Raw genomic sequence first — 12580 nt, 5'->3', positions numbered from 1 at the left:
TATACTTAGTATATTGGTATAGCAGCAACAATTTCAGACATGAGAACTCATGTTAAAAATCAGGGAATAAGTAAGATATCATTATATCATGTGTTCCTGCATGCACATGTGTGTGTATACCCTCCCACTCTGTGTGTGCACCACCACTGTGTGTACTTGTGTGTACAATGTGTTTTTATTTGATAAGCAGGCATAAACAAGCACAGCAAAGCTAAAGACCAATGTGACAGATAGACGCTAAGTCATTTAAGAAATTCAGATTCAGCTGAGAGAATTAAAATACATCAAAGAGCTACATGCTCTATTCTGGTTAGTTTTGTATAGCCTTAGCACAAACCTAGACATATCTAGGAAAAGGGAATCTCAACTGAGGAATTGGTCCATCAGTTTGGTCTGTGGACATATCTGTAGGGCATGCATGTTCTTGGTTGCTGATTGATGAGGAAAGGCTCATCCCCCTGTGGGCAGTGTCACCCCTGGGCAGAGGTCCTGTGAAGCAAGATAAAGGAACCAGAACCGGAACCTGGAAGATGTCCAGGTGACTTTTCAGAAGGATTGTGGACAGAGTTTAAAGCCTTGGGGAGAACTGTGAGTCAAATAAATAAATCCTTTCTTCCCCAATTGTTTTATCACAAATACAGAAAGCTAACTAGAGAATGCTCAGAACTCTCTTCAAAGATTTCCTCCTAATGAGCTGTATACAATTTAAAGCTTACAAAATGAAAAAAAAAGGAAAGAAAGAAAATAACAACAATGAAAAAGGATTGGAAAGATGAAGATATACTTGATGAGATTAGGTACAAAAAGGTACAAAGGATCATGGTCTAACGATTAATTTGACTCATGCTCTAAAACAATAGTTTATTAGCATTGTAGATGGATGTTAAATGTGATAATACTCTCAAGCATCTTCTTCTTTATGATTTCATCTTCTTAAAATTCTGAATTTCCAGGATTTTGGGGCATAAATTTAGGCATTGGTCACAGATAATATATATTTTATCCAAAATGCAAGACGTCAGAATCATTAAATAAAATTATTTTTGACATCCTTTAAATGCCTACATGTTGGTTGATCATGACTCTGATACTTAAATATACAATGGATTAAGGTGTCATTGTTTAGAAAGTTAAAATGTAAGTAACAGTTACGCTATGGGTAGGAAGTAGGGAGTCCCTGAAAAAAGTGACAAATATTGTTAAAAAGAGGAAACTAAACAATATCAACTTTTTTTTCATCATTTATTCACTTTACATCCTGATTGAAACTTCCCTTCCCTCCTTCCCTCCCAGTCCCACCCTTACAAATTGCTCCCCCATTATCCCCTAACCTAAAGTCTGCACTGGGTACCACCACAACCTGGACCATCCAGTCACAGAAAGACTAAGTATATCCTCTTACAATGAGACAGAACCAGGCAGTCTAGTAAGCGGGAGGAGATCCAGTGGCAGGCAATAGAGTCAGAGACAGCCACGCTCCACTTGTTAGGGGACCATGAAGACCAAGATGCACCTTTGCTACAAATGTGTAGGGTAGTTAGATCCAACCCTTGATTGCTCTTTGGTTGGTGATTCTCTTCCGCGAGCACTCAATGGCCCAGGTTAGTTGGCATTGTAGGTCTTCTTGGGGTGTTCTTGACCTCTCCAGACTGCACAATTCTAACTCCCTGCTCTTTCACCAGACTCCCTGAGCTCCACCAGATATTTGGCTGTGGGTTTCTGCATCTTTTACCCCACTGCTGGATGAAGCCTCTCAGGAAGCAGTTATGGTAGGCTCCTATCTGCAAGCATAGCAGAGTATCATTAATAGTGTCAGGGGTTTGGTCTCTTACTTGGGATGGGTCTCATGTTGGACCAGTCAGTCTTGGTTGGCCATTCCCTCAATCTCTGTTCTATCTATATCTCTGAGTGTCTTGTAGGCAGAACAAATTTGGGACTGAAGGTTTTGTGTATGGGTTGATGTCCCACTCCTTCCACTGGAAGTCTCACCTGGCTTCAGGAGGTGGCTACTTGAGTTTCTATATTCCCCTCTGGTAGGACTCTCATGTAAAATCACTCCTATACACTCCCCAGAGCCTCCCACATCCCAGGTCTACAGCTAGTCCCAGAATTGGGCACCAGTGATTTCCATCATCATTCCCAGCGATCTCCCAAACCCTCCTCACACCTGATTCTCTTTCAGCGCCTCGGTCACTCTTCACAAAGTTTTTTCCCTCCACTCACCCAGAGTGCTATTTTCTTTCCCTTCTGAATGAGATTCACTCATCTTCTCTTAAGCCCTCCTGCTTAGTTTCTTTGGGTCTATGATTGTAGCATGGTTATCCATACTTTATGGCTAAGGTGCACTTACAAGTACGTACATATAATGCATGGCTTTCTGGGTCTGGGTTACCTCATTTGGGATGGTAGTTTCTATTTCCATCCATTTCCCACCAAATTTTATGATGGTCTTGTTTTACTTTTTCTTTATTTACATTTCAAATGCTATCCCCTTTCCTGGTTTTCCCTCTGGAGACGCCCTATCCCATTCCCCCTCCCCTTGTTTCTTTGAGGGTGCTCCCCGACCCTCCCATTCCCTTCTGCCTTCCCAGCCTGGCATTAACCAACACTGGGACATCTTGCCTTCACAGGACCAAGGACCTCTCCTCCCACTGATTCCTGAAAAGGACATCCTCTGCTACGTATGTGGCTGGAGCCATGGGTCGTTCCATGTGTACTCTTTGATTGGTGGTTTAGTCCCTGGGAGCTCTAGGGATTCTGGTTGGTTGATGTTGTTGTTCTTCCTATGGGGTTGCAAATCCATTCAGCTCCTTCAGTCCTTTCTCTAACTCCTCCATTGCAGATCCTGTTCTCTGTCTAGTGGTTGGCTTCGAGCATCTGGCTCTGTATTTGTCAGGCTCTGCCAGAGCCTCTCAGGAGGCAGTTATATCCCTGTGCTCATGTGACCAAGGATCTTTCCCTCTTTCTCTTCTGTTAGTTTTAGTGTATCTGGTTTTATGTGGAGGTCCTTAATCCACTTGGGCTTGAGCTTTGTACAAGGTGATAAGAATGGATTGATTTGCATTCTTCTACATGCTGACCTTCAGTTGAACCAGCACCATTTATTGAAAATGCTATCTTTTTTCTACTGGATAGTTTTAGCTCCTTTGTCAAAGATCAAGTGACCATAGGTGTGTGGGTTCATTTCTGAGTCTTCAAATCTGTTCCATTGGTCTACCTGCCTGTTTCTGTACCAATACCATAGAGCTTTTTATCACTCTTGCTCTGTAATACAACTTAAGGTCATGGTGATTCCCCCCAGAAGTTCTTTTATTGTTGAGGACAGGTTTTGCTATCCTGGGTTTCCAAATGAAATTGGAAATTGCTCTTCCTTATGCTATGAAAAATTAAGTAGGAATTTTGATGGAGATTGCATTGAGTCTTGATTGCTTTCTGCAAGATGGTCCTTTTTACTATATCAATCCTGCCAATCCATGAGCATAGGAGATCTCGCCATCTTCTGAGATCTTCAATTTTCTTCTTCAGAGAATTGAAGTTCTTTCCATACAGATCTTTCACTTGCTTGGTTAGAGTCACACCAAGATATTTTATATTATTTGTGAGTATTGTGAAGGGTGTCATTTTCCTAATTTATTTTTCAGTCTGTTTATCCTTTGATTAGAGGAAGGCTACTGATTTGTTTGTGTTAATTTTATACTCAGCTTTTTTGATGAAGTTGTTCATCAACTGCAGGAGTTCTCCGGTAGAATTTTTGGGGTCACTTAACTATGCTATCATACCACCAGCAAATAGTGATCTTTTGACTTCTTCCTTCCCGATTTGCATACCTCTGACCTCCTCTTGGTGTCTGATTGCTCTGGCTAGGACTTCAAGTACTATATTGAATAGGTAACCAGAGAGTGGGTAGCCTTGTCTAGTCCCTGAGTTTAGTGGAATTGTTTCAAGTTTCTCTCCATTTAGTTTGATGTTGGCTACTGGTTTGCTGTATATTGCTTTTACTGTGTTTAAGTATGGGCCTTGAATTCCTGATCTTTCCAAGACTTTTACCATGGAGGGGTGTTGAATTTTGTCAAATGCTTTCTCAGCATGTTTATATAGTGGATTGGATTGATAGAGAGTAAAGCTTTGGAAGGAATCATTACAGCCTAAACCATCAGTTTGCTTTATTGTTGGAGAGACAGAACTGACATCTCAAGGTGTCATCTGAAAACAAATAAATAAATAAGAAGAACAAAAGAGAAAAAACAAAACAAAAGCCCAAATCAGGGTGGGGTTCTCAGTGCATGGCATAGACTGTCAGAGTGCTCCCAATTGTCATTATCAATCTAAATTCATTGTTCAATAAATAATGGGCTTTACATGACATTTTAAACACATACATCATCAACTCGTGGTGGTCTCCTTCTTGAAAATTTTCTCCCTTTTTCCTGTCTTGTCATGTATATTTAATAAAAGTGGAGTCTACAAGGAATTTTGTGATGTGTGTTTTCTTTGTTACTATCTGATCTTGCTCCCCTCTCTCCATTTCCACTGTCATTTTTTCCTCTCCAGACTCACCTTTTCTCTAGTGTTTCAAACATACACACACATACACAGTCATGTACAGTCACACACTTACACACTCACTTGCACACAAGCTCACACACACTCACACATTCACAGTCACACACGCTTACATGCACACATACACATACACCCACCCCTCACACATAGCTGGATTCTAGGTGATCAAAAACAGATGACATTTTGCTGAGTCTGTCTTATTTTATTTCCTTCTTTTCACTGATAAATTAATCTCTCTCTCTCTATATATATATATATTTCTGTGTGTATCTATATCTATATCTAGAGAATTCTCTCCATATCTATATATCTATATCTATATCTATCTATATCTATCTATATCTCTATATCTATATCTATATCTATATCTCTATATATCTATATATCTATATCTATATCTATATCTATATCTCTATATATCTATATATCTATATCTATATCTATATCTATATCTATATCTATATCTATATCTATCTATCTATCTATCTATCTATATATATATATATATATATATATATAGAGAGAGAGAGAGAGAGAGAGAGAGAATTATTTCCTATCTTGGCTCTTGTGAATAGCATTGGAAATAATCAGGCATGTGTATGTACTTTTGCAATGTGCTTAATGAGAGTCCTTTTGGTGTTTGCTCAGGAATGTCATAGCTAGATCATGTAATTTTGAGAGTAATTTGAACAGTGGCTGCATGGATTCACACAGTTCCTCTAAGTGTATGTGTGCCTTCTCTTTCTTGACATTCTTACTAGTATTGTAATATATATATATGTGTGTGTGTGTGTGTGTGTGTGTGTGTGATATGTGGAGGAAGACACACATGCCATAGCACACTTGTTGAAGGTTGAGGTTAGAGTATGACACACATGCCATAGCACACTTGTTGAGGTCAGAGTATGTAAAGAGAATATGTTGTGTAATGTATGGATCCATCACCTGTCCTGTGGCCTATGGCTCATCAGAAAATGGAGATAGGACATCTGGGAAGCAAAAAAGATTGTGGGATAGAGCCAGGCACAGGGAGATTTAAGGTAAGATGTAGTCAAGTGGATACATGATACCTGATCACAGGAACTCAGCCACACGGTAGAATGAAGGTTAAAATAAATAGATTATCTTTAGCTATGACTTAGTGAGAGGAGAATCTAGTCAAATGATCAAGGCATTTGTAAATACGTTTTAAGTCTGAGTGTTATTTCTGGAAGCATGAGGCTGGAAGGATGAACTGGAGCCTAACTTCAACAAAATGATGCCTAGTGTAGGGCACTTAGAACCCAAGCTTACATCCTTAAAAGGCCCATAGAAAAAGCAGAGAATAATCAGCCTAGTAAGATAAGAGATCTAGTCTCTTTAAAAAGGAAAAGAAAAGAAAAGAAGAAGAAAGAAAGGAAGGAAGAAGGGAGGGAAGGAAGGAAGGTAGGAAGGAGGATGGGAGGGCGGGAGGGAGGGAGGGAGGGAGGGAGGGAAGGAGGAAGCACAGGAAGGAAGGAAGCAAACATACCAAAGCTAATGCTTCCCAGAACAGCACAAAACTAGCGGCCGGAAGGAGATTTAGTAATAAGGATCAAGAACCAACAGAGATTTAGTACAGAAGACAACTTTTTAAAGAAGTCCCTACTAAAAGAGCTGTATTCTGCCTTGAGAAGTGAACCGAACTGCTCTCCTTAAAAAAAAAAAAAAAAAAAAAGGGTCTGCCTAAGGTGGGGGTGGAAGGTGCCAAGATAGCTTACTAGTCCTGACCAAAGGGCTCCTCCTGGCCAGCCATGTGCTGTCCTAAGAACCCAACACTTTTAACCCTACCAAAATGGGTGAGGAATTGGGATTGGGTAAGGTAACTCTGAGTTACAGGTGAAGGGTAGAAACCCACTTTTCTGTGAGCTGAAGAAGTATGGCCGAGCTGCTGATACCAGGGAAGCAGAGCTAAACTCAAAGAACAGAGCTCCTAATCAAGTAAAGTCGTTTAAAAATCCTACTTCCATGCGAAAAAAAGGAGCTAAGCATGAAACATCATAGTGAGATGTAAATACACTGAAATTGATAATTTTTAAAGAAATAAAACACACAAAGATGAAAAACACCATAAAAATTTTGGACTCTATGTAATAGTATTGCAAACAGTACAAGGGAAATGGAAAATCCAGAGGAAATTGAAACATGGCCTTTTAATAGTTATTGTAATATTAAGTTTCATTTTCCTAGAAACCACTTCAGTTTGTTATGTCTTTTTGAGAAAGAGATCTTAAGGGAAAAAAAGCATGAGACTTAGAGGAAACATTGCTAAAATTAATTAATCAAAATAAAGATATTTTGATTAAGGTACAAAATAAAGAAAACATATGGAAACAAAATAGAAAAACAGATACAGAAATTAATAGAGCGGGATAAATAAAATAGTAAGATAAGAGAAATAAAAAGGGAACAAGAAAATTTTATAATTAAGAATGAGGGAAATACCAAGTTAGTAGAGATACAAGAAAAGGAAAACTACAGGCCTTATAAGGTTAAACAAAGAATTAGAGAAGATTATAAATAAAAGTGAGAAAGGCAAAATAAGGCTAACGTCTACTGGACCATCATATCATGAAAATCAGAAAAGTCAACCAGAGGTTGTTACAAACCTAGCCTTAGCTTATCCAGTTACTATACAACAAATGTCAGCAGATAGTGGCCACCCTCAGGAAGAATTTAGATGGCTTCCAATAGAAAGGCTGAATTGAAATAATTATAAAGATGCAAGTTTAATAGAAAAAATAATCCCTAAAGACTTTAAGACAAACTGTCAAATGTTTTAATTGTGACAAAAAGGTCATTTAAAAAAATTATAGGCAAGGCATTCTTAGAAATAATGTTTTGGTTTCTTTCTAAAGAAAATCCAAACAGAAGGCCCAGCTTTCTGGAACATGTGTAAGGTGTGGTAAAGCCTGCACTAAACTAATGAATGCAGATCAACAGGGACAAACAAGGTAACCTCTCGTCAAGAAATGCCCTAAGAGGCCTTAATATCAAATTTGCAGAACAACACTGCTCAATAATAAAGTCTTACAAAGGACAACTTTTAATTGGGCTGGCTTATAGGTTCAGAGTTTCAATCCATCATCATCAAGGTGAGAGTTCTACATCTTCATCTGAAGGCTGCTAGTGGAAGAGTGGCTTCCAGGCAGCCAGGATGACGGTCTTAAAGCCCACACCCACAGTGCCAAAGCGATTCCAACATGTTCACACCTTCTAATAGTGTCATTTCCTGGGCTGAGCATTACAAACCATCACAACATATTTTTGACAAACTTTAGAGATTGTCGTCAAGTACTGTGATCAGCTCCTTTCCCATCTTCCTCTCTCCTTTCCTTCAAGATTTCATAATCAGTGGCATAATGTGTTTCAGGCATTATATCAAACAGTGAGGGTTTGATTGCAAGACACAAAATGTCATGGCCCATGGAGCTTCCTTGTTGGGGAGTAGGGAGAGAGATGTCAACATCCTTTCCACATAGCATTGCAAGTATGATAAAAGACATGAGACAGAGGCATGCATGTACCCATCCTTATGCAACACACAGCAGCTTATTCACATTTCTGTACTATAATCCTACCAATAAGCAACATTTGTACAGAGAGAGCAGTAAAAACATTCCAGATATATTATATCATAAATATGTCAAATGTGACTAGAAGGGGAGGTTAAGTCATAATTTGAGCTAAATCATAAAAGTAAACTTGTTACCTCCTAACACAGCAAATAGGACTTGGCCTAGTCCAGAGGCTTATGGGTATGTGAGAAGATTTGTTCCTTTTCTTTTCTAAAATTAATCTCAATGGGACAGTTAACTGATGATACTTCTATTTGAAAAGAGAAAGAACAGGTACCTTCCTCAATATAGATAATGGCTAGAGAAGAAACATATAACTGTATGTCACCTACTCTCAGAAGTCACTGAGCATGCACATAAAATCTGATTGCCCCTGATAGAAAGGAGTGTGGAGCAATCTTTGTTGAAATTCAAATACAAGAGTTGAGATAGAAAGTGGCATAAGGAGGACTTCAGTTTCTAAGCCGAGAGAACCAGCTAGTAACTACAGGAAGGAGACGAGGGTAGGCTAGAAGAGAGGAAGAGCTTCATAACACAAAATTTAAGTTAAAAGTTATCTTTGACCTCTAGATGATATATCAAAGAGACTTGCTAACTGTGTCCAGGATGTTCATAGAGGAACATTCGGAATAGACCCAAGTAAAATTATGCTAATATTAAACATGAATCCTATCATATGACCTCAGGAACCTTTAGGATACTGCATAGTAGCCAATAAACAAATACGCATCTGAATTACCTTTCTCCAATTTCTTCTGTTATATTGTCAATTTCATATTTAAGCCTCTTGTTTTCTTCTAACGTCTCTGTATACACTGTTGAGATATTGTTGAAGTCTTTTGTAATATTAGAAAGCTCAATGTCCCACGTGTTTTTCTTGATAAAAAGAATACAAGAGCTACATTTAAATCCTTGGGAATTGAAAATTAATTTTTTGTTAATAAAATTAGTTTTAAACACTCAACTTAATAATTAAGTACAGGATTTAGTGCTCTTCTGGGAGAAGGGAGCACCCCACTTACTGCGGAGTAATAATTATTAAGTGCCTCTGTGTACTCCTGTTCATATTTCCTTTGGATCCAGCAATATTGATCAAACTGTTTTTTCAAATCCTCTATCTAGAAGAAGCACAGAAAATGACTGAGTTGAGATTTCCTTTATTTTGACAAGTAAGAAAGGAATAGCATTTTATTTTATATAGTTTCCTTAGTGAACAATGACTAGCACAGTATAAAATAATACCACATGCTTCTCTCATTTTGAAATCTGATATAAGATTCTGATAAAATACAGCAAATCAGATATAAATCAAATCCAGGGTTTCGAATATTCAGATGAATAATGACAAAATAGAATTGCTTAGGTTACAGGATGGGAAAACACCAGAAAATTTTGAATCATAATTCATTACATTGACAAGCAAAAGGAGAAAAATAATATACATCCATACTTTATAAAATAACCGTTTAATAAATCTGCTGTTTAGTTCTATGGTTTGACATTTTTTCCATAGGTTTGAAACCAGAAAATAAAACTTAAATTTAAGTAATAGAGAAGACATTCTAACAATTCTGTTCAATGTTGAATTCACGAACTTGTAAATAAGCGCTGAAGAAATGGTTCTAGCAGATGACCCAAGTTCAGTTTCTACCACCTACATCTGATGGCTCACAACCACTTGTAATCCCTACTCTCGAGGATCTTATATTCTCTTCTATCTTCCACAGATATCTGTTCACATGAGGCATACATACCCCCAAGATATACACATAATTAAAAAAAATCTTAAAAATAAACCTGAACGCCAGCCAAGAAAACAGGGAGAATACCCCAGATCTTCATGTACTCCTCTCCTGTTCCTCTCAACATAAGGCCACAGACTGATCCCCAACTCTGTAGCAGACCATCTGCTGTGCATCTCCCATGTCTAAGTCAAGTAGATCACACAGATCTACCTTTCAAACCTTCTTCTCTCCTAACTAAACTCTTCATCCTACACTCTTACACCAGAAAGCATCCCCTGGAAACCTGCCAGCCAAACCTGACAGAGAAACTACTAGTTTTGCAAAGCAGTTAGATTCGTCCAAACCCAATCCCCCAGTTTAAGCCCCAGTTATGTAGTACACTACCCATTGTGGCCTCTTCTTACTCTCTGCCGCCATTCCTGGGGAACTAAACTGAACCAAGGAACGTGTAGAGCACCCTGTGTTCTTCCCTCCTATGGAATCCCGCATCACCACCACCCAGATCATCCCTATTTCTAAATGTCTATTCCTAATGTTTAGAAACATATTTTATCTGAAACACACAATGGCTACAACTACCAAGTTCTCAGAAGAATTCCCTACCAGAAAACACATAGCCACCACAATATCCTAACAGCCAGAGAGAGCAACAGAAATCAAGGAAGGAGGCACCCATTCAACAAAGACAGGAAGAGATATCATCACCTGGAATTCCTATAATTCCAAACCAAGATGCCTATATATCCATATAAAAACACAATAACAGCAAAGATAAAATAACTGAACCATAGCCCGTATCTCAACAGCAGTAGTAGCAGCAGTAGCACCACCACCACTACCACTACAGCAACAACAATAACAATAACAGTAACAATAACTATAACAAAAAGCCAAACAACCCAGGAATAACAAATAAGTCTTGCTTCATTTCTCAGCATCACTGGCTGTGAGTCTCCAATAAAGAGATATAGACCAGAGACACTGGCCAGACTTGAAGGGACCCAGTCAACAGTTCTCTGCACCCAAATCCCGTGGAAGGGAGAGCTAAACCTTCAGAGGGGCAGACACGCCAGGGAAGCCAGAAGAGACTACACTCTGCCCACATTTCTGACTCCAGAGGAAAACACCTAATGCCATCTGGGACCCCGGTGCACAGGGGCTCCTGGAAAAGGCAGCACAGGCCCTCCTGGTTGCCGCCCTCACAGAGAGCTCAAAAGCAGCCCCCCACAAGCAACTTGAGCCACGGGACCACAGGTAAGACCAACTTTTCTGCTCCAAGCAACCTGCCTGGTGGACTCAGGACACAGGCCCACAGGAACAGCTGAAGACCAGTAGACGGGAAAGACTACACCCCCGAAAGCAGAACACTCTGTTCCCATAACTGCCTGAAAGAAAACAGAAAAACAGGTCTACAGCACTCCTGACACACAGGACTATAGGACGGTCTGGCCATGGTCAGAAATAGCAGAACAAGGTAAAACCAGAGACAACCTGATGGTGAGAGGCAAGCACAGGAACCCAAGCAACAGAAACCAAGACTACATGGCATCATTGGAGCCCAATTGTTCCACCAAAGCAAAAAATGAATATCCAAACAAACCAGAAAAGCAAGAGCTAGATTTAAAATCACATTTGATCATGATGATGGAGGACTTCAAGAAAGACATAAAGAACTCACTTAGAGAAACGGAAGAAAACATAAATAAACAAGTAGAAGCCTATAGAGAAGAATCACAAAAATCCCTGAAAGAATTCCAGGAAAACACAATCAAACAGGTGAAGGAATTAAAAATGGAAATAGAAGCAATAAAGAAAGAACACAGGGAAACAACCCTGGATATAGAAAACCAAAGGAAGAGACAAGGAGCCGTAGATACAAGCATCACCAACAGAATACAAGAGATAGAAGTGAGAATCTCAGGAGCAGAAGATTCCATAGAAATCATCGACACAACTGTCAAAGATAATGTAAAACAAAAAACCTACTGGTCCAAAGCATACAGAAAATCCAGGACTCAATGAGAAGTTCAAACCTAAGGATAATAGGTATAGAAGAGAGTAAAGACTCCCAGCTTAAAGGACCAGTAAATATCTTCAACAATTCAGAGAAGAAAACTTCCCTAACCTAAAGAAAGAGATGCCCATGAACATACAAGAAGCCTACAGAACTCCAAATAGATTGGACAGGAAAAGAATCTCCTCCCCTCACATAATAGTCAAAACAACAAATGCACAAAACAAAGAAAGAATATTAAAAGCACTAAGGGAAAAATATCAAGTAACATATAAAGGCAGACCTATAAGAATTACACCAGACTTCTCACCAGAGACTATGAAAGCCTGGACAGATCCTGGACAGATATCATACAGACCCTAAGAGAACACAAATGCCAGCCCAGGGTACTGTATCCAGCAAAACTCTCAACTAACATAGATGGAGAAACCAAGATATTCCATGACAAAACCAAATTACACAATATCTTTCTCCAAATCCAGTGCTACAAAGGATAATAAATGGTAAAGCCCAACACAAGGAGGCAAGCTACACCCTAGAAAAAGCAAGAAACTAATCATCTTGGCAACAAAACAAAGAGAAGAAAAGCACACAAACATAATCTCACATCCAAATATGAATATAACTGGAAGCAATAATCACTACTCGTTAATATCTCTCAA

General features: G+C 39.0%; 1 protein-coding gene across 1 annotated transcript in view; it reads right to left on the bottom strand.

Annotated features, from left to right (window-relative positions):
* The window catches only part of Ccdc178 (coiled-coil domain containing 178), a 349742-nt gene that overhangs the window by 242063 nt on the left and 95099 nt on the right, over positions 1 to 12580 (bottom strand). The window contains exons 11-12 of the mRNA XM_032886100.1: positions 9182 to 9277; positions 8899 to 9035 (exon numbers count right to left, since the gene is read on the bottom strand). Coding sequence (XP_032741991.1) covers positions 8899 to 9035; positions 9182 to 9277 — 233 coding nt within the window. The remainder of the gene's footprint in view (positions 1 to 8898; positions 9036 to 9181; positions 9278 to 12580) is intronic.

The sequence above is a fragment of the Rattus rattus genome, chromosome 15 (genome assembly GCF_011064425.1).
Source record: "Rattus rattus isolate New Zealand chromosome 15, Rrattus_CSIRO_v1, whole genome shotgun sequence".
Classification (NCBI taxonomy): Eukaryota; Metazoa; Chordata; class Mammalia; order Rodentia; family Muridae; genus Rattus; species Rattus rattus.
The sequence above is the reverse complement of the archived record's forward strand: the minus strand, read 5'-3'. Positions and strand labels throughout refer to the sequence as shown.